Source organism: Podospora bellae-mahoneyi, chromosome 2 (assembly GCF_035222275.1).
Source record: "Podospora bellae-mahoneyi strain CBS 112042 chromosome 2, whole genome shotgun sequence".
NCBI classification, from domain to species: domain Eukaryota; kingdom Fungi; phylum Ascomycota; class Sordariomycetes; order Sordariales; family Podosporaceae; genus Podospora; species Podospora bellae-mahoneyi.
This window is the reverse complement of record NC_085881.1, coordinates 1858856-1884878: the sequence shown is the minus strand read 5'-3', so window position 1 is coordinate 1884878 and position 26023 is coordinate 1858856. Positions and strand designations below refer to the sequence as shown.

General features: G+C 52.6%; 11 protein-coding genes across 11 annotated transcripts; 8 read left to right on the top strand and 3 right to left on the bottom strand.

Annotated features, from left to right (window-relative positions):
• Nucleotides 1-126: 126 nt before the first annotated feature.
• QC761_0035710 (uncharacterized protein) lies at nt 127-1142 on the bottom strand (the record flags this gene model as incomplete). Its single annotated transcript, XM_062872315.1, has 2 exons — nt 504-1142; nt 127-331 (listed from the first exon to the last, which is right to left on the bottom strand). The coding sequence occupies exons 1-2, from the start codon at nt 551-553 to the stop codon at nt 127-129; spliced, it is 255 nt and encodes an 84-aa protein (XP_062734725.1). The 5' UTR covers nt 554-1142.
• A 1042-nt stretch (nt 1143-2184) lies between these two features.
• QC761_204270 (uncharacterized protein) lies at nt 2185-4067 on the top strand. Its single transcript, XM_062876154.1, has 2 exons — nt 2185-3771; nt 3837-4067. The coding sequence occupies exons 1-2, from the start codon at nt 2548-2550 to the stop codon at nt 3891-3893; spliced, it is 1281 nt and encodes a 426-aa protein (XP_062734724.1). The 5' UTR covers nt 2185-2547; the 3' UTR covers nt 3894-4067.
• Nucleotides 4068-4291: 224 nt separating this feature from the next.
• On the top strand, nt 4292-6309 carry QC761_204260 (uncharacterized protein; the record flags this gene model as incomplete). The annotated part of the gene is made up of 3 exons (XM_062876153.1): nt 4292-4404; nt 4468-4562; nt 4619-6309. The coding sequence occupies exons 1-3, from the start codon at nt 4322-4324 to the stop codon at nt 6307-6309; spliced, it is 1869 nt and encodes a 622-aa protein (XP_062734723.1). The 5' UTR covers nt 4292-4321.
• Nucleotides 6310-6731: 422 nt separating this feature from the next.
• On the top strand, nt 6732-7949 carry QC761_204250 (uncharacterized protein; the record flags this gene model as incomplete). Its single annotated transcript, XM_062876152.1, has 1 exon — nt 6732-7949. The coding sequence occupies one exon, from the start codon at nt 6732-6734 to the stop codon at nt 7947-7949; it is 1218 nt and encodes a 405-aa protein (XP_062734722.1).
• A 263-nt stretch (nt 7950-8212) lies between these two features.
• Nucleotides 8213-10460, top strand: QC761_204240 (uncharacterized protein; the record flags this gene model as incomplete). The annotated part of the gene is made up of 4 exons (XM_062876151.1): nt 8213-8952; nt 9021-9098; nt 9142-10023; nt 10077-10460. Exons 1-4 carry the CDS (start codon nt 8770-8772, stop codon nt 10458-10460), a joined length of 1527 nt encoding a protein of 508 aa, XP_062734721.1. The 5' UTR covers nt 8213-8769.
• Nucleotides 10461-10955: 495 nt separating this feature from the next.
• Nucleotides 10956-12197, top strand: QC761_204230 (uncharacterized protein; the record flags this gene model as incomplete). The annotated part of the gene is made up of 1 exon (XM_062876150.1): nt 10956-12197. The coding sequence occupies one exon, from the start codon at nt 10956-10958 to the stop codon at nt 12195-12197; it is 1242 nt and encodes a 413-aa protein (XP_062734720.1).
• A 637-nt stretch (nt 12198-12834) lies between these two features.
• QC761_0035650 (uncharacterized protein) lies at nt 12835-13981 on the top strand (the record flags this gene model as incomplete). Its single annotated transcript, XM_062872314.1, has 2 exons — nt 12835-12887; nt 13335-13981. The coding sequence occupies 2 exons, from the start codon at nt 12835-12837 to the stop codon at nt 13537-13539; spliced, it is 258 nt and encodes an 85-aa protein (XP_062734719.1). The 3' UTR covers nt 13540-13981.
• Nucleotides 13982-14848: 867 nt separating this feature from the next.
• Nucleotides 14849-18029, bottom strand: QC761_204220 (uncharacterized protein; the record flags this gene model as incomplete). Its single annotated transcript, XM_062876149.1, has 5 exons — nt 14849-15672; nt 15751-17081; nt 17153-17396; nt 17456-17686; nt 17747-18029. The coding sequence occupies 4 exons, from the start codon at nt 18027-18029 to the stop codon at nt 16556-16558; spliced, it is 1284 nt and encodes a 427-aa protein (XP_062734718.1). The 3' UTR covers nt 14849-15672; nt 15751-16555.
• A 2-nt stretch (nt 18030-18031) lies between these two features.
• Nucleotides 18032-19157, bottom strand: QC761_0035630 (uncharacterized protein; the record flags this gene model as incomplete). The annotated part of the gene is made up of 2 exons (XM_062872313.1): nt 18032-18226; nt 19086-19157. The coding sequence occupies 2 exons, from the start codon at nt 19155-19157 to the stop codon at nt 18032-18034; spliced, it is 267 nt and encodes an 88-aa protein (XP_062734717.1).
• Nucleotides 19066-21011, top strand: QC761_0035620 (uncharacterized protein; the record flags this gene model as incomplete). The annotated part of the gene is made up of 2 exons (XM_062872312.1): nt 19066-20592; nt 20691-21011. Exons 1-2 carry the CDS (start codon nt 20566-20568, stop codon nt 21009-21011), a joined length of 348 nt encoding a protein of 115 aa, XP_062734716.1. The 5' UTR covers nt 19066-20565.
• A 56-nt stretch (nt 21012-21067) lies between these two features.
• QC761_0035610 (uncharacterized protein) lies at nt 21068-23776 on the top strand (the record flags this gene model as incomplete). The annotated part of the gene is made up of 6 exons (XM_062872311.1): nt 21068-21943; nt 22005-22508; nt 22581-22674; nt 22740-23059; nt 23120-23339; nt 23398-23776. 6 exons carry the CDS (start codon nt 21068-21070, stop codon nt 23550-23552), a joined length of 2169 nt encoding a protein of 722 aa, XP_062734715.1. The 3' UTR covers nt 23553-23776.
• Nucleotides 23777-26023: the final 2247 nt, after the last annotated feature.

Here is a 26023-nt window from a genome sequence, read left to right as displayed (position 1 = left end):
ATATACGGGAACGTGGGAAACGCGCCTTTCAGGGGAACAGCAGGGGATCTCGGCCGATTTTCCACGATGGTACCGACCGAGTAAACCCCGAGTCCTCAAGCTGACGGCTCCTCGGGAGGAGCAATATCAGTTGCGGGCTGCGCCAGGGAGCTGCGGTGTTTGTGGCGTTTGTCCGTGTCCGTACTTGTTCATGTGCGTATAACCAGTCGGGCGGTACTGGGTGGTAATGAACAGGCATTCGTGGGGTAGCAGCGGCGGCTGGTCCGGATCCTGCCATGTGGTTGTGTAGATGGCGGCTCTGCCTCTGCGTTGTGGTATTCCTTGGCGAAGCCTTGATGGCGGGTGCGCAGACAAGATATCCGATGTGTAACAGCCTTCGAGACCTTCACCTGCCGAGTCCTACATGCAACATGTAAGCGGACAAATCTCTACTGCGTGGGGCCAGGATAGTCGATGGCTGCATAATTCCTCATCCGGTTTCTATATTGCACGGGTGAAATTACCCGGTGAGCATCATCACAGATCTCATAACGGGAGGGTTGAAAAGAGTCATTGTGCAAAGGGAGAATTTGATCTCAGGGTTGTAAAAAGGCGTCAGCTAGTAAACTCCATGATGTGATGACTTTTGCTTGGCCACGTTCGATATAGCTCGAAAGCTTGTTGTCTGCTGTGTGGTGCAGAGCCAAGTCCACAGGAACGAGCAAAAGATGCTCTCCAACTATCAATTGGGTTTTCTTCAGATTTTGGCCAATCGAGGAATATTATGGTGATGGGGTATGTGGGGGTGTCATGTAGACAATGAGCCGTTAATAAGGGTACCGGTTCAAGTGATCAAGCGTCATTTAGCCAAGGGTCCGGAACACCATGAATCTGAGAGGAGAGCCACTGTGTCGGATCAAACAGCCGGAACATTTCTGACGTTGTACAAGCAGGGCAAGTAATGCAAGGGGTAAGGCGGAGCGATCCCCTGAATGTGCTTTCTGAACAAACTACTGCCTCGAAAGGATATCAGTCGGCACCACACCAGTGGCAGGGAGGAAGGCCAACACCAAAGCTAAAGCTTTGCTGCAATGGCTCTCTGCTGGCAGGGCCAAGAGCAGTTGAGTTGCTGGTAAACCAAAATGCTGTCAGAAAAACTGCGGTCAAATCAAAGTTGCTGTCGAGTCAAAACCCGCTGCTGGTAATTCAAGATTGCTCTGCTGCAAGTACTCCAGCAGCAACAGCAACAGCAACGACAACCGTGCCAAGGACCCATTGCATTGGCTTGACGCAACTGCCTTACCAGCAAAAGTAATGACAGGAAAGGACAGGCAGCAGTGAGAACAACTGCCGCCAACACCAGACTGAAAGGAAGGCACTCAGCTCAGCTGTTGTGTAAGATAGATTCTCTCCTTCCTTCACAGCATCAACAGAAGTCACGCCACTGCCCTTAACAGCACTTGAACTTGCCTTCGCACCTCACTGGAACTTGCCTTGACACACCTCCGGTCCCGCTACTTCCCACCTTCACTCCCCAACATGACCACTTACCAGGTTACCTCATAACCCCCCAACATGAAGCAGCAAGAGCCTCAGCAGTCCCACCACCGTTCAGCCATCTGTTAGAGAGGGTATTCGAGAAGACAATCTTTGTATGCAGAATCCAGGGGGGGGACTAACAGTGCCTGGAAGGGGTGTAATCAAGAGAACGTTCCTTCCCTACAAGCCTCCACCCCCCACACTCTGCCATCAAATAGGCGTGTCCCTATTTGTCTGCACCAAGCTTTGACGGAGTACAAACCTTCAAGTGTGATAAAGAAAACATCCGCAACCTCGCTTTCAAACCTCGGTGTTCTTCATCAGCGGCGAAGATTGCTCCATCCAAACATAAAAGTCTCCGCACAAGACAAGACCACCAATGATGAAACATCAGCATTCAGTACTGACCGAACAGAAGACCAACCCCAACGGCACTTATTACTGGGCTTAGAAATTGTAAGCCGCTGGTGTAACCATCCCAACATTGTCCTCATTGTCATCAACAAGTGGCTGTAGTGACTTTGTGTCAAGGGTTGGGGTTGCACAGCCGCTAGTCCCAAAACGGAACCCGCGCGCGATGGCTTACACAAGCAAAGCGAGACCCCATGCCTCACCCTGACCATCATATGTGTCCGAGATATGGAGCCTTGATGAGTGACTTCTTAGACAAGAAGGAAAAGTTTGTCCGTTTGACAAATATCTCGAAGAAAACCCCTGCTAAACGGGCACTTTGGTGATGGTCCAGCGTCAACACCGAGGCCCGCCGTATGACCCAATGTGACACGCGTGCCTTATGGAAGTGAGGCAGTGAAGTCAAAAGGGAAACATGGAAACGGGCATGATCCGCTTGGGCAACGGAAGTAGACAAACCAAGGCCTCCATGCTCAAGTATAAACACCACCATGCCCACTGCATAGCTGCACCTGTTGCTGACTCCAGACCACACCACCGTATGCTGATATCACGCTTTGACCCCCTGAATCTTCAATACTCACCAAAGCTCCTTCCACCCCTTCAGAAACACCCAAAATGCCTCCATCACCTAACCTCCTCATCTCCCAACCCCTAACCCTCCCCGTCTCCAACCTCACCATCCCCAATCGCCTCGCCAAAGCCTCCATGTTCGAAGACTGCGCCGATCCCACCACCAACCTCCCCTCCCCCCAATTAAAAGCCATCTCCTCCTCCTGGTCCACCGGCTCCTGGGGTCTCATCCTCACCGGCTCGGTAGCCATCGACCCCCTCCAAGTCACCACCAACGCCGTTCTTGCCAACCAACCCAACCTCCCCGAAGAAACCCTCCTCTCCTCCCTCCAGTCCTGGGCAGCTTCCTTCCGCCCCCCTGCCTCCTCCACCACCACCCCATCCCCAGTAATAGTCCAACTAATCCACCCGGGCAAACAACTCCTCCGCTTCGCCTCCAAAGCTCGCTCCATGTTCGAACCCCCCTTGGCCCCCTCCCCCATTCCCCTCGACCTAGGCCCCGGCCTCCTCCCAAAGATAGCCCGCACCCTCCTCTTCGCCCACCCCCGAGAAATGACCATCCCCGAAATCCAATCCCTCATCACAAACCACGCCCACTCCGCCCTCATCCTCGCCAAAGCCGGCTTCAACGGCGTCCAGATCCACGCCGCCCACGGCTTCCTCCTCACGCAGTTTCTTTCCCCTCATTCCAACAAGCGAACCGATGCCTACGGTGGCACAGCTGCCAAGCGAGCCCGCGTCATCCTCGAGATCATCGCTGCCGTGAGGGAAGCCACCAAAGAATACAAAGGGTTCGTCGTAGGCCTCAAGCTAAACAGCGTGGATCACCAGCAAACCGACAGGCAAGGCAAAGAAGACAGCATCGAGCAGCTCCGACTCCTGGCAAAGACAGAGCTGGATTTTGTCGAGATCAGCGGGGGCAGTTTTGAGGATATAAAACCGAGGGAGATGCTCGCCGAGAGCACCAAGAAAAGAGAGGCGTTCTTTCTCGAGTTTGCCAGAGTAGCCAAGCGGGAGTTGGCCGGGATTCCATTGATGGTTACGGGCGGCTTCACCACCAGGCTTGGGATGGAGGAGGCGCTCAGGAGGGGTGATTGCGATATGGTCGGGTTGGCAAGGCCCTCGATTTTCGACCCTTTGCTTCCGAGAAATGTCCTCTTGAACCCAGAGGTCAAAGATGAGGATGCCAAGGTGACCCGTGTCAATGTTCCGGTGCCTTGGTTGTTGCAAAAGATTCCGCTCAAGCTGGTTGGGGCTGGTGTGGATGGTGTAAGTGGTTCCTTCAGCCAATGACCTCCTTTATCTCCCTGATCGTGACGACTGACATTTGACAGCAATTCCACGCCAAGAAACTGCAAGCACTCGGAAGCACCGAGAACAAGAAGGCTTGATAGGACATACCAGAGACCATTGCAGGAATAATTGGAAGTTGTGGAGGGTGCAAGCCAGCTAGCCGAGTGGCGCACCTGGGTTTGTAATGGGTGTTAGAGCAGACGAATAGAAGAAAACCTGTATGCAGATACTTACGTATGAGGATAGAGAGACAGAAAGAGTTTACCCTTTTACACCATGGCTTGAGTCCTCGTGTCAATGCTTGCAGCTGGGCCCGTCTGAGCTGTGGATGACAGCAGCGTACCCAATATTTGTCCTTCAAGCCCTGTCCTCTCGGTGCATGCAGAAACCGCGCAGAAGAGACAAGACGATTGGTGCGTTCACGCGACGGTCTAAGATGATTGGTCTGTCGAGCCGACACTTCAACCACCAGGACAATGAGGGGTCAGCTCTGTAAGAACGAGGCTGAATAGTCGCACCCCCAACCATGCAAGCACACCTTCGCCAACGAAGAAGGGACGACATGCGAAGAGAAGATAATAAGATAAAAATGGGTCGCCACTTGAATCTGTAGGTAACCTGATGACCCGACTTCCATCACGCCATTGTCACTTACCAATACTCTCGCCGAAGTTCCAACTCGGGTACACGCTTACATCGCGTCGGCAAGACCAAGAAGATGCCGATGTCCTCCGCTGAACCGAGAATCGGGACGAGATCCAAGAACGGTAAGCATCCCCCGTGGGGTTGGGTAGCCACTTGACTGACCAAGCATCAATGCAAGGCTGCTTGACGTGCCGTGCTAGACATGTCAAATGCGATGAGCGACACCCTGATTGCTTGAAGTGTGTCAAGCAAAAGGCCGAGTGTAAATGGCCTCCTCCTCCGGAACTACAGACCCACCAGCCAGAGCGAGACATCCCGCAAGCTGAAAGTCGGTCTCTCAGACGTTTAGCTCCCGCCGTCAACGACACACATGACCAACTCATTCAGGCTCAAGCATCCACTTGGACGCCGGACGTTGACTTGTCGATGAGCGACCTGCCCATAATCCCAGACTTCAGCTTTCTCACGGGCCTAGGCTGCTCGGATTTCATGCCATGGTTTCCTGTCCCGTATCCCGAACCAACATTGGATATGCACATCAGCTCCGATGCCCTTCTCGCCCCTCTGCCTTTGGGCGTATCCCCGTCCCAAGCGGAGCGCGAGGCTTTGGCATGGTACCGCAGCAGCGCGACATTTGGGTTTGGGAGCGCGAAGAATCCCAACTGGTCTACTCATGCTATTGTGTGGGAGACGGCCCGCGAAAGCAAAGCTGTCTTGCATCTCCTCCTGGCAGCAACACAGAACGAAATGGCGTGGCGAGCAGGATCCCAAGGCGCCCTGTCTGCCCGCGCCGATGAAAACTATCGTCTCGGGCATCAGCAGCTGGAGGCAGAGATCCGAAGTCGCGAAATCGACCCCCTGAATGCCATGTCCTGCTTTTGGTTCCTTTACCTGCATCAGAAGCGTCGCCATGCTGCAGGAAACCGCACGCTGATGAGTGAGCTCAGCAAGATGATGGAGGACTACTTGACGGTTTTCAACCTCCACCAAATGTTGACTTCTGCAGATGCGGAGAATCCGGCCTGGCCAGAGCCGAAAAAGGCACTGTTGGCTCGTCTTATGGTTTGGCTTTTTTGGATTGATGCACAAGCAGCCACACAACGAGAAGGTGGGAGGATTGCCAGGCTTCTAACTTCGTCAGCTTCTCGGCAAGCTGTGGTAGATCTGTACAAGATCTCAAGAACCACTCTGGAATCGTTCTGGGCCGAGAGGTATCCCGATGACGAGGTTGTAGACGACATGAAGAACTCCAGCGCTCTTGACATGATCCACGACACCTGGGTCCTCGTGCAGGAGGTCAATAACGCTGCCGATGAACAGCTGCCCCTGGATACAAAGGCCAGCGACGAAATCCTGAGCAAGATACAGGCCTTGCAGTGTGAGCCAGGTCCTCTTCGCATTCTACGCCTAACCGCTTCAAATGCTGCGCTCCGAGATCGTGTGATGTTGAACGCAGATTGGGCTGGAGTGAACTTTTATACACTCCGTATCTACCACTTCCGATGCAGTTTGACTGAGGAACATCTGGCCTTTTCTCCACCCCAGCCCCAGACTGTCAAGATTGCCGACGTCGTTGATTCTTTGTTGCTCCTCGCCCAGAAAAGCTTGGCCACCGGCAGAGAAGACCAGCCAGATCGCATGCAATGGCCGCTGTTCTGGGCGGGAATCGAGACGACAGATCCGTTCAAGCGAATCTGGGCGTTGGGGGAACTCAAAGATGAAGGTCTTGTTCAAGCAATGCGTTGTGTGTTGCTGCTTCAAGAGGGTGGGTCAAGGGTTGGAATGGCCAAGATTCGTGACATCTTTCAAGCCTCGTGTCTCGGCGTGCCAGTTGCTGGTTTCGGCGGCATGTGGGGGATGCGGGGGTGACTGCGCACCTGGCGTCGAGTTCACGATTGGCTCCTTCGTCTCGGTGTATCCAATGAGATCATTTGTTCTCAGGTATCGGCAGAGTAGCGTGAGTAGGTAATTGAACGAATGGCCGTATCGATGAAATTGAACACACTCTCGCACCATTGGTTGAAGTGACCAAAACCATCAGAGAACGGTGGGGTTGTCGTGGCGGGGAGCGCCAAGGGCAAATCATCCAATGCCATCATCAGCCGGACCGATCTTTGTGATGCTGAGAGTTGAACCGTTCGCAGAGACCTTGGCGGACCGTTTTGAGGATATTCGGCGTTGTGGTCTGTCCAAAACCTGATATAAGACGGTTGCCCAACTTGAGTTCTTCTCCTGGCTGGCATCATCCATCACCAATCCCTTTCAAAGTCCTCATCAATATCCTCACCAACATGGCTCAACAGTGGACGTCCGTGATCGAAAATGAGATACAGGCTAGAAACGCCGAGATATCATCCATCAACCACCAAATACACTCCAACCCCGAGCTGGCATATGAAGAGTTCAAGGCACATGAAGCCTTCGTCACCATCCTGACCTCACTGGGTTTCAAGGTGACGCCCCATGCCTTTGGGCTCGAGACATCATTCTCTGCCGAGTTCGGCTCTGGTGGCCGTCTTGTCGTCTTCAATGCCGAGTATGACGCCCTTCCTGGCATCGGCCACGCCTGTGGACACAACTTGATTGCCTCAGCATCGTTCGCCTCGTTCCTTGGCGTTGCGGCCGCTCTCAAGGCATCCGGCCTGCCAGGTCGTGTTCGTCTCCTGGGGACTCCTGCCGAGGAGGGAGGTGGTGGTAAACTGAAGTTGATCGCAGCCGGCGCTTACAAGGGAGCTTCGGCAGCGTTGATGGTCCATCCAGGGCCAGGCCACAACCTCCCGTCCCACATCCGGGGCGTCTCTTTTGTGCGCATGCTGGCCAATGTCAAGTTCCGTGTCCACTTCACCGGCAAGGAGTCGCACGCGGCCATCGCGCCCTGGGACGGAGTCAACGCACTCGATGCTGTGTGCCTCTCGTACAATGCCATCAGCATGCTGCGCCAGCAAATTCGCCCGTACGATCGCATCCACGGTATCTTCAGATCGGCCGGTGACCGGCCCAACGTCACACCGGGGAACTGCTGTGTCGAATACTACATCCGCAGCCAAACACGTGCGCAGGCGGAGGCGCTGTGGCAGCGAGTGCTGAAGTGTTTTGAGGGCGCTGCGCTCGCAACCGGCTGCCAGATGCATACGGAGCCCCTCAACTCGTATGCCGACGTTCGACCAAGCGCATCGCTGTGCAAGGCATATGTCGAGGCGATGCCGGAGGGAACGGTCTCTTATGACGAGCCAAAGGATATTCTAGCTGGTAGCACCGACATGGGCGACGTCTGTTACGAGTGCCCCGGGTTCCACGGAGTTTTCGGAATCGGCACGGAGGAGGGCTCGCCGAACCACACCAAGGGATTTACGAGGGCCGCCGCAACGGAGGACGCGTTTGTGAGAGCGGTGGAGTGCGGGAAAGGCATGGCTCTAGTGGGGTGGAGGGTCTTGACCGATGATGTGTTTGCAGACGAGATGCAAAAAGAGTGGGAGGCCGACATGAAGCTCGCTGCCCAGGGAAAATAATTGCACTGTTATTATTAATTGCCAACCTGAGTTAGTGAAGCCTCCAAAGCTTGTCTGTTGTGCCCTGATTGTCCGGATGGCTGTGTAACGGTGCCAAGAGATGAACAGTGGCCCCCCGCTGCAGAGTACCTTTGGCGAAGCTGACGGTACCTGCGCAATGTTACCAGTAAGCCCCGAATGGTAATCTCTGTGCGACTCACACCAACATCTTGAGCAAAATGTGTGAACAACTGGCGATGTTTTTCCATCTCCCAAGATGTCGACTCGAGGAAACATGAGGAACATGCCCACTTGGACAAAGCCAGTATGTCCCAGCGCCCAGGCTTGGCCAAAAGCAGTTAGATTGGGATCCACATAATTGCTTGCTTGGCCAATCACGCATCCCAATGCCGAGGAGCGAGTACCCGACTGCAGGGGTGAAGCAGTTACAGGTCGATATGAGCGCCGAGTTGTCCAAGGAAATCCAAGCAACTTGGGCAAGATTCCGATGCCGAAGAGGCCGGATCGAAAAGCCCATCCCTTTTTTCCAAGAAGCATCAAATTCTCATGCTCCCTTATAACGTTAAAGTTCTGCCACCGCGGCTGGCACCTGAAAGCCGTGTGTCTGTTCCTGTTCCTGTTCCTGTTCCTGTTCTCGGTTGCACCTTCGTTGTCTGTCGCCCGCTACAAACCCCACGATAAACAGTAACGTCATCGCCCGCATTCATCTGATCTTTTCGACACCGGTGATCTGTGCATTCGTGCCAAAGTTGCGCAAGCTCGTCCACAGTGAAGCGGTCTTCCAGGGAGCTGCTTGTCCTGCCGAAACCGAGTTCTCGCCATGACTTTTGCTACCCAGGCGGGGAGCATTGGCTCCTTGTCTCTGTTGCGTTATGTCCCTCGAATCTCTCCTTCGATTGCCAGGATCACAGTAGCCGCCGCACTTCTCCCAATGGCGCTATCGCATGGAAATCACGGCGGTGACAACATCCCGGAAGGGTCAACCATATCGCTGGATCCCATCGTATGTTGGACATGAGCTCTGGGCAGCATTAGAATCCAGGACATCGAGTCTTGCTGACAACATACCAGGACACAACACTATGGATACACATATTTTTACAGACGTTTACCTTTGGGATACTGTTTCCCTTGGGGATGGTGCTTGGGGTAAGTCAACGGCGTAGCAGAGGTTGTTATCGACATCTCGAAGCGAAGAGCAGGGGCTGACAATGGTGCGCACACCCAGATCGTCAAAAGCCGTTGGCACGTCCCACTACAAGTTGGCAGCACCGTACTGGCATTGCTAGGCTACGCCCTCGGCCATCTCCACAAGGGCCGCGAATTCAACCCCGAAAACGCCCACGCAAAAGCCGCGACACCGTTGTTCTTTCTTCTGGTTGCTCAGATTGTCTTGGGCGTCTACTTGAAGCTACATCTCGAGCGGGGCATCCACGGCCGTATCCGTCCCTTCATTCGCATTCTTCACAGCGTGAACGGAAAAGCATTCCCGCTGCTATCATGGGTTCAAATGCTGTTTGGAGGTATCACTCTACTGGGCTTTTGCCAGGGTGAGCACCTGGGACAATGTGCCGCTCACTTCATCATGGGCAGTGCCTTCATCGCATACGGCGTCCTCCTTACCATCGTGCTGCTCGTTGGTCAGGTTTGGCTCCGTCGGACTGGCCGCAGCCAAGAGTTCTTCGACAGCGCCGTTATTGCTGCATGGGGTTGTGTCAACACCTTCACTGAGCACAGATGGGGAACCGAATGGGTCAAGAATGACTGGCAGCACACGACCATGGGCATCATTTGGTGGAGCGCCGGCCTTGCTGGAGTTTGGCTGAGCAAGGGCCGAGACGGCACCCCCAAGCGCAACTTCGTCCCTGGCTTTGTCATCTTCATTACAGGATGGGCCATGTCGGCGCATCCTCAGGAGCTGATGACGAGTGCGATGACACACGCGGCATTTGGGTATACATTGATGGCCGTTGGTGTCACTCGCATCATCGAGATCTCTTTTGTGCTCAGGGACAAGGCAGGCGTATCAGAGGACGGGGCACAGATCAACAGCTTCCAATACGTTCCTGTTTTTGTAAGTCTTTGCTAACCGGGCTACTTCAATGTGTTGCTAACACACAAATACAGCTTCTCTACGCCTCAGGCTTCCTGTTTATGGGCGCTACCGAAGAACAAATGGCATTCATTGCCGGTTCCGGAATGGACGCCGTGGCGTACATTTTGATCATGTACAGCTTGGCCTTCCTGGTGTTTTTGGTCGTCATGATGTTCATCAACGTCTACGACCGTGCCGCCAACCCCTCGTCCATGATTACCTTCAACGGCCACGCTCGCAGTGGTGACGAGGTTCAGGTGCAGGATTCCAGCGAGTTTGAGCTTGATGGTCTCATGACAGACGACGAAGATGACGACAAAGCAGCAAGCAGGAAGCTACTAAAGAACGAAGGCAGCCAACAGAATGGGTTCGCAAGCCCAAGTGCCATTGCGCGCAACGATGAGCGGTTAGCATAGACAAAAACAGAAACGGACGGGCATCATTAGCATTTACATCGGATTTGGTTGTTTTGGAGTTTGTGGAAGTGGGTATACAACAAGGTGTGTAAGTCTTTTCTGGAGCATGGTTGGATCGGAGATTTTCCCACTCAGGAATTGTTGGATTACTCTTCCTCTAGTTGTTGTTGGAAACAAACTACAGAATTTCCTCGGAGATGAACTACTTTTGTCCATGTGTTCTCATGTTACCGGCCGGTGCCCAAAGAGGAACTATTCCGAGAGAGCATCGCCCATTGTTGAACAGCCAATTAAGTGACGTCAGACTGGTTCTCAACCGCGCTTTCCATTGGAGCAAGCGTATTCACGATAGATCACCCACACTTTAGGAGGTAATACAAACTGCATCTCTTAACCAACACGTTATCTCCTAAGTGGGCTATATATTGACCTGCCCCCGCACCTGTCACCGCCATCCTGTCCCACCATCAAACAACCCAACCCATCAGCACCACTATGGAGTCCAACACCGATACCATCACCCTCACAGCCCAATGCCACTGCCGCGCCCTGACCTTCACCTCCAAACCCATCCCCACCACCTCCCTCCCTCTCAAAGCAACAAACTGCCACTGCAACTCCTGCCGGCACCTCACCGGCTCCCTACGCGGCTCCACCGACATCCTGTGGCCCGGGCCCCCTCCCCAACCCTCTGACAACCTCAAACAATATGCCTTCTCCCCCCGCTTAAACATCTACTTTTGCAGCCACTGCTCCACCACCCTTTTCTGGGAAGACAACTCCACCCCCGGCGTCACCAATTACCTCGCCTTCACCGGCGTCCTCACCCCTTCCTCCCCACTGCCACTAGGCCAAAACCTCATAGAATGGGACGCTCATATGTTTCTAGCCGACACCATCGACGGTGGGGCAGTCCCCTGGCTCAACGGTCTCAACCTTCCCTCCACCGCCAAACCCCGACGCTGGCTAGGCTGGAGAGAAAAGTCTAAAGAAATCACCTCGGAAGGATACTGGCCCGAGGATAAAAACATATTCCTTTCCCATGCTGACAACCTCCTCCACCTTCCCGAAAAAGAGGGCAACATCCCCCTCAAATGCCACTGCGGCGGCGTCGACTTCGTCCTCAAAGCCGGCGATGCCCAAAGGGACTTTAAAGAACGCCAATCAAAGGGGGGGCAACTGCCTTGGTTCGTCGATCCAGAGAGTTACAAACTCCTCGGCTCACTCGACGGCTGCTCCGACTGCCGCCTCGTGTCCGGAACCGAGATCTTTGCGTGGACCTTTGCAGAGCTAAAACACATCACCTTTGCCTCTGATCCCACCTCCCCCCTTCCCCTCGACACCGCCGCCCTCCAATCCGCCATTGGAACCGACCCCAGACTCGGCACATTATCCCTCTACCCCAGCTCCCAAGGCGTCCAGCGCTACCACTGCAGCACTTGCTCAGCCGTGGTCTTTTACGCCTGCGACTCCCGCCCAGACATGGTCGACATCGCCCCCGGCCTCCTCCACGCCCCTGAAGGCGCAAGAGCAGAGCGCGCCATCTCTTGGTCGTGGGGTGGAAAACTCGGATTCGGATCAGACATGGCTGGCACCTGGAGGGAGCACCTTCCTGCCGCGGTGGAAGAAGAAACGGAGCAGTTCAGGTTGGCGAGGAGATTCCCAAAGAACTTTAGGCGGGTTGTCAAGGAGCAAGGAGCTGCTCAAGCTGTGCCAGGGGGTTCTGGGCAGGTGTAGTAAACACGATCTATATTGCCCTCGAGATTTTCAGCTGGCTGCTGGGGAGATCCATCCACTTTCATGTCCATATTTTGCCTATTCTGTCATCCTGCTCTTGAATTGTGCACTCGTTTTTCTAGATGGATTTTGATCCCATCTTCCCCAACACTCCGACAGCCCGCGTTCGCTTCGGTGACAAAGCAGCCGGTGAAGTCTGTTCCCTAAAGCCGAACCCTTCTCTGTTAGCAATTCAGTGTAGTTATTTGGGTGATGCAGCGAACACTACGTCAATCCCATCAACAGGCCTCAACGCTGGCACGGCGCCATTCCCTAGTAAGCCCGCGATCTAGACTGTTTCCGGGCTGTCAAGATGGCGCCCGTCTTGGCCTAACGCTTGTTGTTGTCCCTCGATTGAGTGGGAGTTTCCGACGGAAACTAGAGCGCAGTTGCTTGGCGAGTGGCGACTAGAAATGTTTCGGGCATTCGAGGCTGCGAGTCATGCCGATCCCATAGAGACAGCTCTAAAAGGAACTGAATGCCATTCCTTTTAGCGTAGACCCCCAAAGTAGTAGCTGTCGGGCCTCGTTGGCAAGGCTCGTGAGCCTCGCCCGACTCATCCGAAAGTCTGGACGGATGGGAGATCGCCAAGGAGAAAATGTTTGCAATAACTGTCGAGCTGGGCGTGTGGGATTCGTTCTCGTCGATTCGGTACGTTGATTTGATCGTTTGAAAAGCCGGCAGTGTGCAAGAGACAGGTGGACGTCTGCTTATGGGCACTCAAGTCGCTCGTTCCTGATGGCCGACTCTTGGGCGCGAATGGTCGTGCATGACAAGTCGATTAGCCAGTTCTTCAGCAGGCTTACGAGTTTGCTTGTATTGCATGGACAACACAGCTATAGCTACTGAGGCTAGAGCTGTCAATGAGTTCGTCGAGTCAAGGAAAACTCGTTGCTCACAGCGAAAGCCGTAGTTGACGAGAGTCTGAGCAAACTTTCGTTCCAAAAGTCCGGTTGGTTCGCAGAAGCGATGGCTCCCTGACACACGGTTGATTTCTCCTTGCAACATGCCCGCCATACCTCAGACCCAATACATGAAGCGTCACTATGGTTCCTTGCTGAGAGCTTGACAACCAGGGATGATGCTGACTCGTTGTAGTAGTGTCGAAATCAGATGGGGACCAGCGTCCAGGCCTAAAGAGAAAGACATGGGTACCCTCGGCAACTTCTTCCGATCGTGCGCGGCGGGGGCTTCCATCGTGGAGAAGAAGCTTCGGTCGAAGGCGCGAGAAGATAAGAAAAAGAGATGGAGGTGGACATCAGACGGCTACCGCAGTTTTTCGTATTTCGATACAGACGGATGAGAGCATGCGGCATCAATGATGGAATGCGGGCGTCAATGTCTCGACTAGGGCCCGTAATTCTCCAAAACATAACCATCGTCGTGTGCCTTTCGTGGTCGAGGTGGTCGAGGTCGCAAAGGAGTCGAGACAGGCGGAAAGATGAAGAGAAAGCAGAGGGAGGAGGCTCTGCAGGTGCGGTGGGGTGCTGACGAGGTAGGTAGGTGATGTACCACGGATGCCGTATCAGCCTGTGCGTCGGAAAATCCTCCGCACAGTGTTTGCGGCTTGTGTCCAGCCACCAAGTGTGTTGTTCCACACCGTAGTTGGATATATAGCAAGACAGGCATTGATAGGGGACTATCAACATGGAGCCCTGGGGAGTCCCAAGACTTCAGGGATTGGCATGCCGGTCTTGAGCAAGTTGTCAACTGCACCGTGAGTCATCAAGTAGTGTGCTTCCCACAGGTACCCGGCGTCATGCCTGTTGTGACCTTCACCGCTGGAAATCCCCATGAGACGTGGCTGGATATCCTGTCAGCGTCGAACCAAGGGCCAGTAAAGCTAAGAACAGCATGTACTCTCCGAGTTGCTCGCCCACCTCGCCTCCATCTTACTCGAAGCCATTACACTACATACCCACCGTTGCCAATAATGCTGCCGGCCGGCTCAGGGGATGACTGGGGTATCGTGGGGGGCTAAGCTAGTGTAGCTCAGGCTTGGGTGAAGATCCAAAACCGATTCAACAGGAAGACTTACCGCAGCCGCTGCTCGGCTCCACTGTCTAAGTGACAGTCGAATGACAGGGTAGGTAATTGGCGGAAGGCCAGACATGTCAGGTAATCCTATTCGACAGGGAGATGCCCCGGACTCAAGAACTGAGGTGGTCCAGAATCAGATAAAGGGGGGGGGGGTGCGACGTGCGCCATCTCAAACCGCCCAGGCAGCGTGATGTGGGGTGGCTGGCTGGACTTTGTGACTTGACCGTGACAAACGCGGCTATCCTTGGTTGGAACAGCTAGTCTCCTCTTGATCCGCGGAGGTAGGGTACTCTGTGACCCTTCAATGCTCGTACTCGATGCCAGACATCCACTCGACATGTTCTCTACAGTCCTGTCACTTGGTATCAGCCTTTGGCACCCAGCTACCATGGAACCGGTGACAGATTAGGTACCTATCCAGCTTTATCTTGGCGGTGATGGCACGCAATACGTGATGTCTGGTTGCATGCGGGTTTGGAAAGGGCAAGCGGTTCGTCATCAAGTGCACTGCCCAGACAGTGCCACACATCCACGATGAGCTATTTTCTTGGGAACTTGAATGCGTATTTACTGAACAATCCTGATCAAGTATAGTGAGAATGGGAGTTGATGGTGTTGGTGCTTAACACCCGTTTGCCGCCAGACTTTGTCCACCCATCCGTCTTGGGCTTCCTTGGGGAGTCAAAAGACTGTGATGAGCTGAACAGATACGTGTCCACGGACCTCGGCACCGAATCGGACTCGGACAACACAGTCGTATACACACTCTTCTCCAGGTCTAATGTCTTCAATGGTGTGAGTACTAAGTGATACTAGTTCGATATTCGTGACATCAGTAAGCGATTGTTCGCGGAACTGTTGCTTAGCTGAGAGGACGCCGGTTGGGAGATCAGCCCGTGGGCGCCTGTCGAAGTGTTCACTACTCGATATGGTCGAAGCATGGTGTGATGCCCAGATATATGCGGCAGAATACCTTCTACCCGAAGCAGTCGATTGATTCTGGTCTACGACCCGTGGCAAGAGAAGTTACAAATGCTGTTTCTCCTGATAACTGACTGCGGCATCATTAGACAGATGATCAAGGGAGAGGTAATGAAAAATAAACCGGTACTACCCGTAGGAGATTGTGATGGGCATACCATTGGTATGCTCAGTAAACCGACCATCGAGGTATTGAAACAGCCTCCAACACACTCTTTAGTTGTATGGTCATGCCAGTCAGGCCGAAAATGGGCTGGGGTTGATCAGTAGCCAAAGTCAAGATGGGTGAGTGCTGCCAGACTCGCGGAGGGCGGCTGCCCTCCTGCCCCAAAGTTCTGACATCAGTTCCATCATGCCTAACCTGGATGGAGGCCCCCGTATTGATGCAAGTATATCTGAAAGAAGAAGCTCGAGCCTAATGTGATGCTGTTGTCAGCGGAGCCATGTCCGAGATGCTTGGTCTGTCACTTTGCCCTGGTACTAGGGTACCCACCTCTTCGTAGACACCAGGTCTTCAGTTAAGATATCCACTGTTACATTTTATGGCGTAATTTCATGGTTGACAGCCGCCGTGCTTGCAGATTATGGTGACTCTTTTGGTACCTGCCCGTGTTCGGCTCCCCAATCACAGTATCCACCATCGTATCAATCACCCAGTAATAGGGGCTATGGACACTGAAGCGTGGGGTGTCTTGTACCCATCCGTGTCTTGGACACATACAATTGACCAACTGCTTTCCGAGACTTCGGCCCGTTCTGACAGGAGGCGTTTCCCCTCCGGATTCTGAACTTTTGTGTGGATGTGATCAGGCTATGCTTGCATGCAGTTGGCATGCTCGCATCCCTACCTGATGACGGATGTTTGACTGCCTGTGATGGCTGAGACATTACGGAAAGCTGCGATGAACAGGGGACCATTTTTGATTCGAAAAGTACTCGACGAGACATCCTAAGGCTCATAAAACTAGCAATCGCCATCAGGCTAGAGTTTTGGCTCATTGTAACCTCACATATTTGGTCACTGCGTTGTCCTCCATAGATACCCACATTCTGAGACAAAGTTTCTGGTCACCACTACCAAAAAATTTCCACATAATGATAGGCCTGCACTAAAATAGGTGCAAAGGCGTTGGCTTGTGAAACAACTAGAGGTCAACGCAGATACTCCGGGTTAGATTGAGGATAAAATTGCGAGAGTGTTGCTGGCAGCAGCTCAACTTCGAAGTTGCTCAAAATCAAAGCCAACTTGAGGCAGGCAAAGGGAGATTGTGGCAGTGAGCGTCCTGGCAACGAAGGAATCATGCGGTGCCGTCTCCGTTGACATCATCGTTGTCGTCCAGGGGAAAAGCAGCAGAACCAGCCGTGTATCGAGGTGCTGTGTATTCTAAAGCTGGAGCAACAGGATATCGGCCCTCCCCATTCCTGGGCCCAAATGCTGCCTCCCAGGGGACACGCATAGACTCTGGAACGGGGTGCGCCAGTGCTGCATTACGCAGGTACAATCTGACCAGATGTCGTCCTTGGCCTTGTCCGGGATCGCTGTAGGCATCGCGAGCATGCAAATGGGCAAAGTTGTTGAGCAAGACGATGTCGCCAGCCTTTGTGTCTAGGCGAAGACGATACTTTGAGGCGACTTGGTTGAGGATGCGGAGGGTCTCGAGCTGAGTTGGTGTGAGGGGCGGAATTGGCGAAGTGCCATCGGTTCTTGTCGTAGATGGGTGCACACCAAGTCTCCCAGGGTCAACGCTCAGAATGATGTGGTTGTTCTCAGGGTCCATGTGCAGGAGTGGCGCCAGAATGTAGCGGGGGATCGGATTGCCTGAGCTAATAAGCGGGAATATAATTAGCGATGGCTCAGTGTGCATATGAAATGTGACAAAATTGTGCCAACCGACATTTGGATTGGCCACGCAGCTTCTTGAAGGGCTTGGATGACGTGTGGGTATAGCGCCTCAAGCTCCTTTACAATTGTGAGCGATGAAGCTATAAATGTGTCCCCACCATGCTCGGCCAGGGAGCGGACGTGAAGCGCGAGGATGTCGACTCCGATATCACAGTGCCAACTTAGGCCTTTGGTGGTATGAATACCATGACGGAGCTCAGGGGGTGTCTTCCAGTCTTTGGAGGCTGTGATGTGGGCTATGTGGGCGAGGCAGGTATCAGTTCAGTTCATCACATTGTTTTGATTCAAAGCATACTCAGCATGTTCCCCTTCTTGTCCTGAAACCCTCTCTGATCCCCGATATACGCAGCAATCCCGAGGTAGATCATCAGGTTATCCTCAACTGAATACTGTTGGGGATCAAGGCCCCTGAGGATGACAAACCCGCGGCCTCGATGAACCTCGTGGCAGGCTTGCTCCAGTTGCGCCTCGAGGGTTGGAAGGTGGAAATTATGACGACTGACTTCGTGACCATCAAGCTCAAGCTCTGCTTATTCGTCAGCAAATGAAAGCATCACCCAACACAGAACGGGGGCACATCACTGACCTTTGAACCTTCGCAGTCCCTCTTGCACCTCTTGAACACCCCGAGGACCAAGGTCAACAACATAACTGTCCGAGGAAATGGCTTCAGGCACCCAAGCCATGGCGTGGTGCTCCAACCATCCCAGGCCTGCACGAGATTGCCCAAACAAGCTGCTAACTTGATCCATTGGTAGTTTGAGAGAATATGTGCTGTATTCCTGGCTTTTCCAGTAGAGTGAGGGAGAATAAATCTGTTCTAAGCCCAGGGCTGACATTGGGTTCCACCGAGGACGGAGAGGAGCCATTATTATACCAAGTCGAGCCCAACCTCGCCGGGTGGACGATCGCTCTTCCACGACATGGGCTGGTCACCCACATCCAGCCTATATTCGGACAACGGCTCATGGGGTCGGTCGCGGGGGACGATTGGACAGGTGTTTCGCTCAGGCAGGTTGGCGGCAGCGATGTTGAGTGGTGTGCCGAAGTTGTGCGTGCTGTTGAGCTGTCGGAACTTGCATCAGCATGATCAGCTCCTCATGGCCAATGCCTATCATGGCCAACCATGGAGGGCGTTCAAGGAAAGACATAGGGCCGCCAGAAGCGCGGTATTTTCCTAAAAGGTGGCATGTACTTGGGCTCCGCCAAGGACAAAACTGCGAACCGGTTCGGAGATATAGAATGAAAGCAAAAGGGGTCCTGTTGAGGTTGGTCGTACGGCAAAGAGCCGCCTACCCGGAATTGTCCATGTTGTATGATACTCATCAAGGCCGTGCCGTCCTCGGATCAAGTCATTATGTTGGCAGCATTAGCATTATATCGCTCATCGGGCGTTAACCTCCCATCCTCAAGGAAAAGACATCGAAGGCCTGGGGACAAATACATCTGTCGACAATTCTGTTTGGAGTCTCATAGGGCGTACGCAGGGAAGCTTAGGCCCGCTCACGGGAGAGAAGAACCTGGCGGCCCAATTAGACGAGATTGGGGGGTCCCCACCAATTTCTGGGCGGATAGAGCAGACTAAACCAAGTTCACTAGTGACAGATGAAAACATTTCTCGACTAAGGTACAACAACAGGCTAGGAACGGACCGTCCGGGCCCCGGGATGGTTCCGCTGTCATAGTCGTGTCCGAGCGTTTCGTAGTATTCCGGAAACGGGACTCAGGGATTCATAGAAAGGGTTTTCTGTAGCACCCGTCAATATGAGGCTCTTGATGAGCAAGTGACGATGATCAGGTCTGAGTGTGAAATGATCAAGAAAAGTTGATTTGCTGGCCACTGTGGCCAGAAATGTGATTTATGACGCACCAATTGAGAACGTGACTGTTTCTCCCTTGCTTCCTCGGCAGAGTTCACGTCACACGAAGCGGAGGTCGACACTGGGTTTCTGGGAGAATGAGCGGGATCGCAGATGCTGCTGCGAGATACATCCCATTTTCCGTATCGCTGGGACGGGACGAGCGACTCGATTCGAACAAGGCGTAGATTGTGGGGAGAAAAGGGAGGAGCCAAGGAGTGATAGGTGATGATGATGGGAGAAAATCTCCAACTGCATCCAGTCCAGCGCAACAAAACCAAGATGTGGCTAGCCTGTCAATGACTGCCTGCATGATACATGCACTGTGTTCCCAATGGAGACCCCTTGTCGTTGCTGCTGTGGCCTCTCTCAACAAGAGGAGGAGCGCGTGGGAGCCCAGGCCTGGAATTCTCTGTCTCAAGACTTGCTAACCCCTCTTTTCCACAGTAGGCGAGCTGTTGGCTGCTGCAAGACATCTCACTGCCGATGATTGGACAGAGGTGGGAGACGACGTCGATTTTGGGCCGTGGATCATGACCGCAACACCTCTTCCCTCCGCCCTCATCACTATCACCTGTTCGCCATTTTCCCCCGTTTCATCCAAGATTGCCCCAAAGCCTTCATCTCCATCTCTGGGCCTTTCCTGTTCGCAGGACGGTCTAAGGTATCACCACACTTTTGTGGTCTGGAGCACAGCACCTGCCTCGCAGGGGACTGTCATCCCAGGATCTTTTCTCCCCGGCCTCCACTTGGTGTTCGAAACACAAGGATATCCCACCTCTCGACATCGTCGTACCCTGTCTCGCCCCCCTCCCCTCCCCGCGGACAGCACGTAACCCAGTCCTGTTTGACCAACTGGGTTAGACACGGGGCAGGTCACACCAGAATTCTGGTGAAAGTTGGTATTTCCTTGGTGCGATTTTGCGTCTCACGACACGACCCTTTGGGCACCCCCTCACCCACTAGGCAGTCCGCCAACCCACCAGCCGCAGTCTTCGAGTTCAAAGTTCCCACGGGTGTGGATGCATGCTGACGGCGCATCTGCAACCCATCCAGGGTTTTGTTGCACTCGACGAGAAGCCAGGCTTGTGCTGCTGTCTTGCTCAACAGGTTGTGAAAGCGGGCTGGTGTTGCACAGCGTTCGAATTGAATCCGGCCAAGTCTCGCCCTCTTGACATCTCGCCGGTCTCGCTTGCAGTGGCATTTCTCGTGCCGACCAATCCTTTCCGAGCGCAGTCCCTCCGCCATCCGGCCCGGTCTCGGTTGTTCTTGCGTCTACTAGACTGTTGCCCGTGTTGCCCGATCTGTCTGACACCGCATTTGTAACCGGCTTCATCGTGGTGGCAGCAAATTCTGGGATCAAAGGCTCCGGACCACGGCACCCATAGCCTTGGCAAGATCTTGCTCCTACTGATCTTTCCTGGGCCATTGTGTGAGATCAGGTTGACTTGGCGAACCAATATTCTGATAGAACCGTTCTTTGTATCCCGAATCAAACTGGGGAGGCAAAAAACAGCGAGCGAGGGCACGTAGGTGAGGGAGCAGGATGGAGAGTCCACTTTTGCGTCCGACCGTAAATACTCCCTTTTCCTTTCACTTTATTCTTGATCTTTCTGTGCCGCCCTACTTGCAACTTGTCGAGAATAGTTCTGGATGCTTACTGAACCTTAGGGTGGGTTGTCGAAGCCGCCGCGCTGCCGCAGTCCGATAGATGCAGATACCCGCCAGCCAAAGAAATGCCGTCAGCTAGGTGCCATACTTGACGAGATCACACCGACTTTACCGGTCAATCCATTCAGCCTGATCCCGTCACAAGATAGTGATCTCTATGGCGGCTCCCTGTACCACCACCCCACGTTTGCCCCAAACCTGCATGGGTATGGGAACTGGTTGGACGGCGCAGCAGTTCCTACATGGTCTCCGTACGACTACAAGCAAGGTACGAACGAGATGGCGTTGCAATCCAAGGTCCAGTTGGACAGTGATGATTGACGTGTTCCATAGACCAACACGGAGCCTTCTTTAATCTGATAGTGGACAATTCCACAATGGGTGGCGGAGATGTCCCTCCATACGTCGGTGAGGTTCCTTTAGAGCTGCCCGTGGGACTTGCCACCAACCAGCCTGTTTCTTCTACGCAATACGTGAATCCAACCGAAGATTGGGAATCGCGGCCTGGCCGCCCAGCACCTCAGCCGCTACACCAGCCGCCAGTCGATACCGGTAATGGCGGGCTTGGTCAGTCTCGCAATTGCTGGGAAAGTGTTGCATTGCCACTACCGCAGAAGGAAGATTGTTTCCCGGAGGCCTTCCATCGCACCTTTCAGTCCGGCTCTACACCTACGCATAGCCTGCCGCCGCCTTCCCTAAATGGGGCCCATTCGACCTCGAGGGACCCAACAAATGCCCAGGGGCAACATGCGTACTTATCGCAATTTCACGCCCAGGCAGCATATCCTGATGGCGTATTTGGTAGCAGTGTTGATATCACCCAAGAGCATCGTTTTCCATATTGTCTTCCGAGGGTCGACAGTGGTTCCTTGAGAGCTAGCCATGGCAACTTGCTAGACACCGAAGCCTCATCGATTTGCAGTGCATATGTGCATGTCACAAAAGAGGGAAATGGCCACACCTGGGATGAGCTTCAGAAATCAGAGGTGCAGGATGTTGATGAACAGATCATTGTACCTATGGAAACGGCTCTTGTTGGCGGCTGGGTCGCCGTGGAGCAAGCACCGATGTTGGACGTCCCTCAGCAAGGCGCAGCGGCCGCTGTCAATCAAGGGCTGGTGATCAAAGAAGAACCCGAACTGGAAGAACCGGAAGAACAGCGACGGAAACAGCAGAGAGAGAATTTGAGGAAACAGACCTCCGATACCAGGACCATGCGGGCCTGCATACGATGTCATAACCAGAGAGTGAGGGTAAGTAAACAAAACGCAATGACGAACAACAGCATCACAATCTAATCTCTGGTGTGTTTAGTGTCTTCCCAATGTGGATAACCCGAATGACCCTTTGGCACCTTGCGTCACCTGTCTCAAGGTGCGCAGAGAATCCAAAAAGACTATCCATAACCTCCCGTGTCTTCGTTACAAGCTGGCTTCGGTGGTGTTGCAGCGAGATGGGGGGCTGGGCTACACGAAGCGATTTGATCATACCCAGTTGATCAACATCAGGGCGAACGATTGGGCAGACAATCACATCAAGGTCATTGAAATGGCTCAAGGGCTCTGCGAAACGCCAATGACACTTAAAGTGCGGGCGTTCAGGGCAGTCGAGGGTGATCAGCTCGTCCGGAATTTTGTTGGCAGGGATGGCATCAGAATTCCGGCATACGGTCTCGTGAATGTGAAGGAACACGGGCGAGCCTTTCAACACTACATCGCGGCCAATGCTATCAAGGGACTGGAAGATTCGGCCAAGGACTCTGATGATCTCGTCAAAGATATGTATTCCATGATCGCGGAGCATCTTCGGCAGTCATCGGTACGAGAACCCCCACGTTTTAGTTGACTTGAATTTGGATTGAAAGCTGATTACCCACCTCTTGTCTTGCAGCGGCACAAACAAAACCGAGAAGAAAATCGGGACAAGAAAAGCGTAGATCTGGCTGAGTTTCTACTAAAAGCTGTTCGCCTTTGGTTTGCGATTCGTATGTAATTCCTGGTGATGTTCCAGCGCCAATTTGATGAATACCACTAACAGACTGTTGGCCAGGACACCAAACCGGCTCGGCATGGATTTGCGGTCAAGAGTCACTGGGGATGGAATCGAGGGAGCTGAAGACGAGGTACATTCCCCGGATGATCGTGGCACAGTTTGACAGCATTCGATATCACACGGTATTCAAGAGCCAGGTGCCACAATTTCTGAGTATGTTCGAAAAGATTCTCAGCTCCGGTCCCGAACTCTGGAAGGATTCGAAGGATGCATGGTTTACTGCCTTTCTGGTTGTGTTCTTGTTTCTCCACAATGTGGCCTGCATTTGCAAAGATCGGTACCGTCATGCAAAGGAAAACTCGAAAGGGCGGCCTCTGGTACAGCCTAACCCTTGCTATTCTGCTTCAGCGCGCATTCCTTGCTGACTTTTTCTCTAGGAGACACGTTACGGCCCAAGAGACCACCCGCTTACAACGTTCGTCGAAGACGTCCAGCATGGTGCCGGTGTGATGTTGGCGTACTGGACCTACTTCAAGCGTTGTGATCTGATGAATTTCGAGTGGGATGCCGAGAGCGTCTCAAAATCGGCCATCAAATATCTCGATACTCGCCAGCTTGCATTTTTGAAGGGGACGATCGACTGTCTCAAAGACAAAAGTAAGTCAGCCCATTTGCCCAGTAAACACACCAACGCCAGCCAACTGACAATTGCCAGCGACTTCAATCCCGAGCACGCCACAAGAGGGCTGCTGGGAACATGAACTGTACTGGATATCTCTGATGTTTGTCTCAGAGCCGTCTATGACGAGCTCATGGAAGCCCCCCGTTGTCTTTTCGACTGTGAATCCGAGCGTGGGCAACGAGCAATGATATCGAATGGGTTTCTTATAGAGGGATGACTACTGATTTACGAGTGATTTGATTTGGCTATGCCTGGCCGAGGGAAATATTTGGGAGGACTTTGGAGTGAGTAACATTTGTGTTTTTGATTGTTGGCATGACATGATGAGAACCTGCGTGCAAGACAAAAACCATGCAACGGCATGGGTGGGGAGAACAAAAGGGTCAAAATGATGTTTGAGTTTTGGCGTTCTCCGGTTTTGAGTCTGCAAGAGGAGACCCAGAGCTTTTACCTAATGTGTGTTAATTTATATTTTAGAAGCTATGCCTAGTGTATATGTTAAAAATGGGGCCCTGTAAGCTCTATTTTACAGTATTGCTGTAATACTGCAAAGCGTTTAGTTCCGAAGGACCTGGTGGATACGGCGAAGACAGCCTCAACATTCTTACCGGCTACCCTCAAGGATCCACTTAGTACAAAGTCAACTTCGAAGCCCTGCATCGGACGCTACAGTAGCCTAAAATAACCTAAATTCTGGATTTAGGCTTCTAAAAGCCCTATAAATGCCCTGTGGAAATAGCGGCCCCGTGGGCCCACAGCTACCTGCACCTACGGTAGGCCGGTGGCCGATTTTGCTCTGTTTTGTATGGGCGTGAGCACGTTTTTTGCAAAACGCAGCCAAATCTTCGACTTCCAGGTCCTGTAAGGCCCCTGGGGAATATATAGTAAAGGTTAAGCGCGAACTTCACTACGGAGTACTATGACGAACCCCTGTACAGAACTTCTGAAAGGGATACTGGTTGAAGGCTACTTCTGACAATTGGTTCGGTGCAGCTAAAGAGTGCACAACAAGATGTCTCAATGTAAACACAAGATACCGTGAATACAAGCTTGAATTGCATACTGCGGAACTGTCTATCTACACCAGCCAGTTCCTCCGTATATATAGACCTTGGGGCCCTGAGGTGCTCGCCCTGCTACGGCCCCGATCACTCCTAGCACATTGCATCCTGCGAAGTGCTCGTCGTGCTATGCCTTCGATCACCCGTAGCATCTTGCATCCTGCAGAGTGCTCGTGCTTCTTGGCGCCATAGCACTTTTGGCCAGCCTTGATTGGCTGCTCCCGTCTTCCTTAATGATTGGCTGGGGACGCCCCGCGCCCCACATACTGCGGGACCTGCCGTTGGGTTAACTGTGATAAGTACTATAGTAGTATCACAAAAGGCTAGCGCTAGAGCCACGCATACCCAAAAGTAAGCTACTAATACCGTGTCACAAATTGTCGCTGCGCTGTAAGTACCAAAGTGCTTTACTATTACAGAGCTTTTAGGCCTGTATATAAGCTTAACTTTTCAACATTTTGAATATTTTATGTTATTAGTAAAATCTCGATAAAATTATAATATACTTAGAAAATATATTGAATCCATGAACAATTTTACTTAATAATAAATTATTAGAAAAGATCACTATTTACTTTTTGTTGAAATAGGTGCTATTGACGCCTGTAGAATATAAGCTCAAATAGCTATCGGCGCAGTATACTGAGAGCGAAAAAAGACTTTGACTGCAGCATTCGACAGTTGCTGAGGCACTGAAAGAAAGTAAATTACAGAGACGGCGCCCTGTAATGTACACAAAGTAATCAATGTAATATAGGATTGCGAGGCACTGATAAGTGTGGTAAACTAGTATATTGATTGAATTTATAGGCTAAGAAATATCACAGTGAGCAAGGTGTGAAGCAGAAGTCTTATAGGCCGTCGATCTTCCACTCGCTCCCTAAGGCTGGCTTTGTTTCCGGGGTCAAACGCCCGCTAAGTGCGCTGGTTAAAATAAAGTTACAGGCCACGTTACAAGCCACGTTACAGGCCACGTTGCACTACCGTTTGACTGTTGCAGGGCACTAGTCTTAGCGCTTGGCTTTCCGGGACTTCGAGTTGCTTCTGGGGGCCGAGTTCCGCTCTGGCAACCGTGGTTCCTGAGCACTGCTGATCTAAGCCATCGTATTGCCTCTGAGGCTCTGTATTCTACAGGGCTCAGATACACTGTAAAATCTACAAACAGAAGCTGTATTTCAACAAACAATTTAAAAAACAATTGCTCAAGCAGCTTTACTTTACTAAAATTTAGAATGGACAAACTACTGAAAGCTAATATTTATAAGCTGAATTAAGCTATTAATAACTTCAAATTTAAGTTTAAGTCCTGGGCGGCAAGTTAAATCAAGCTGAGGGCCAGCTTAACTTTAACTTGGCTTATCGACTACCCTAGGTAAATCAGGATTCGACGTTGGCTCCCCGATAAGAGATAAGGAATTTCTGGGGAAAGCTGTCCGTCCACGCGCCGCCTGCCAAAGCCACGGTTCACTTGAAGGCCAAGTCACCCCAACTGGCACAAGTGTCCTCTCGACAGCTCTCACCAGTCCAAGCCAATCCACCACCTCAACCCACTACCAGAACCACGACCTCAACTTTCGCAGCTTATTTCCCTCTTCTGC

Excerpts from the sequence above, each read along its gene's own strand:
- QC761_204270 (XM_062876154.1), top strand. The coding sequence starts at position 2,548 with ATGCCTCCATCACCTAACCTCCTCATCTCCCAACCCCTAACCCTCCCC. Across the intron at positions 3,772-3,836 it reads TTGGGGCTGGTGTGGATGGT|CAATTCCACGCCAAGAAACT; the intron begins GTAAGTGGTTCC and ends GACATTTGACAG.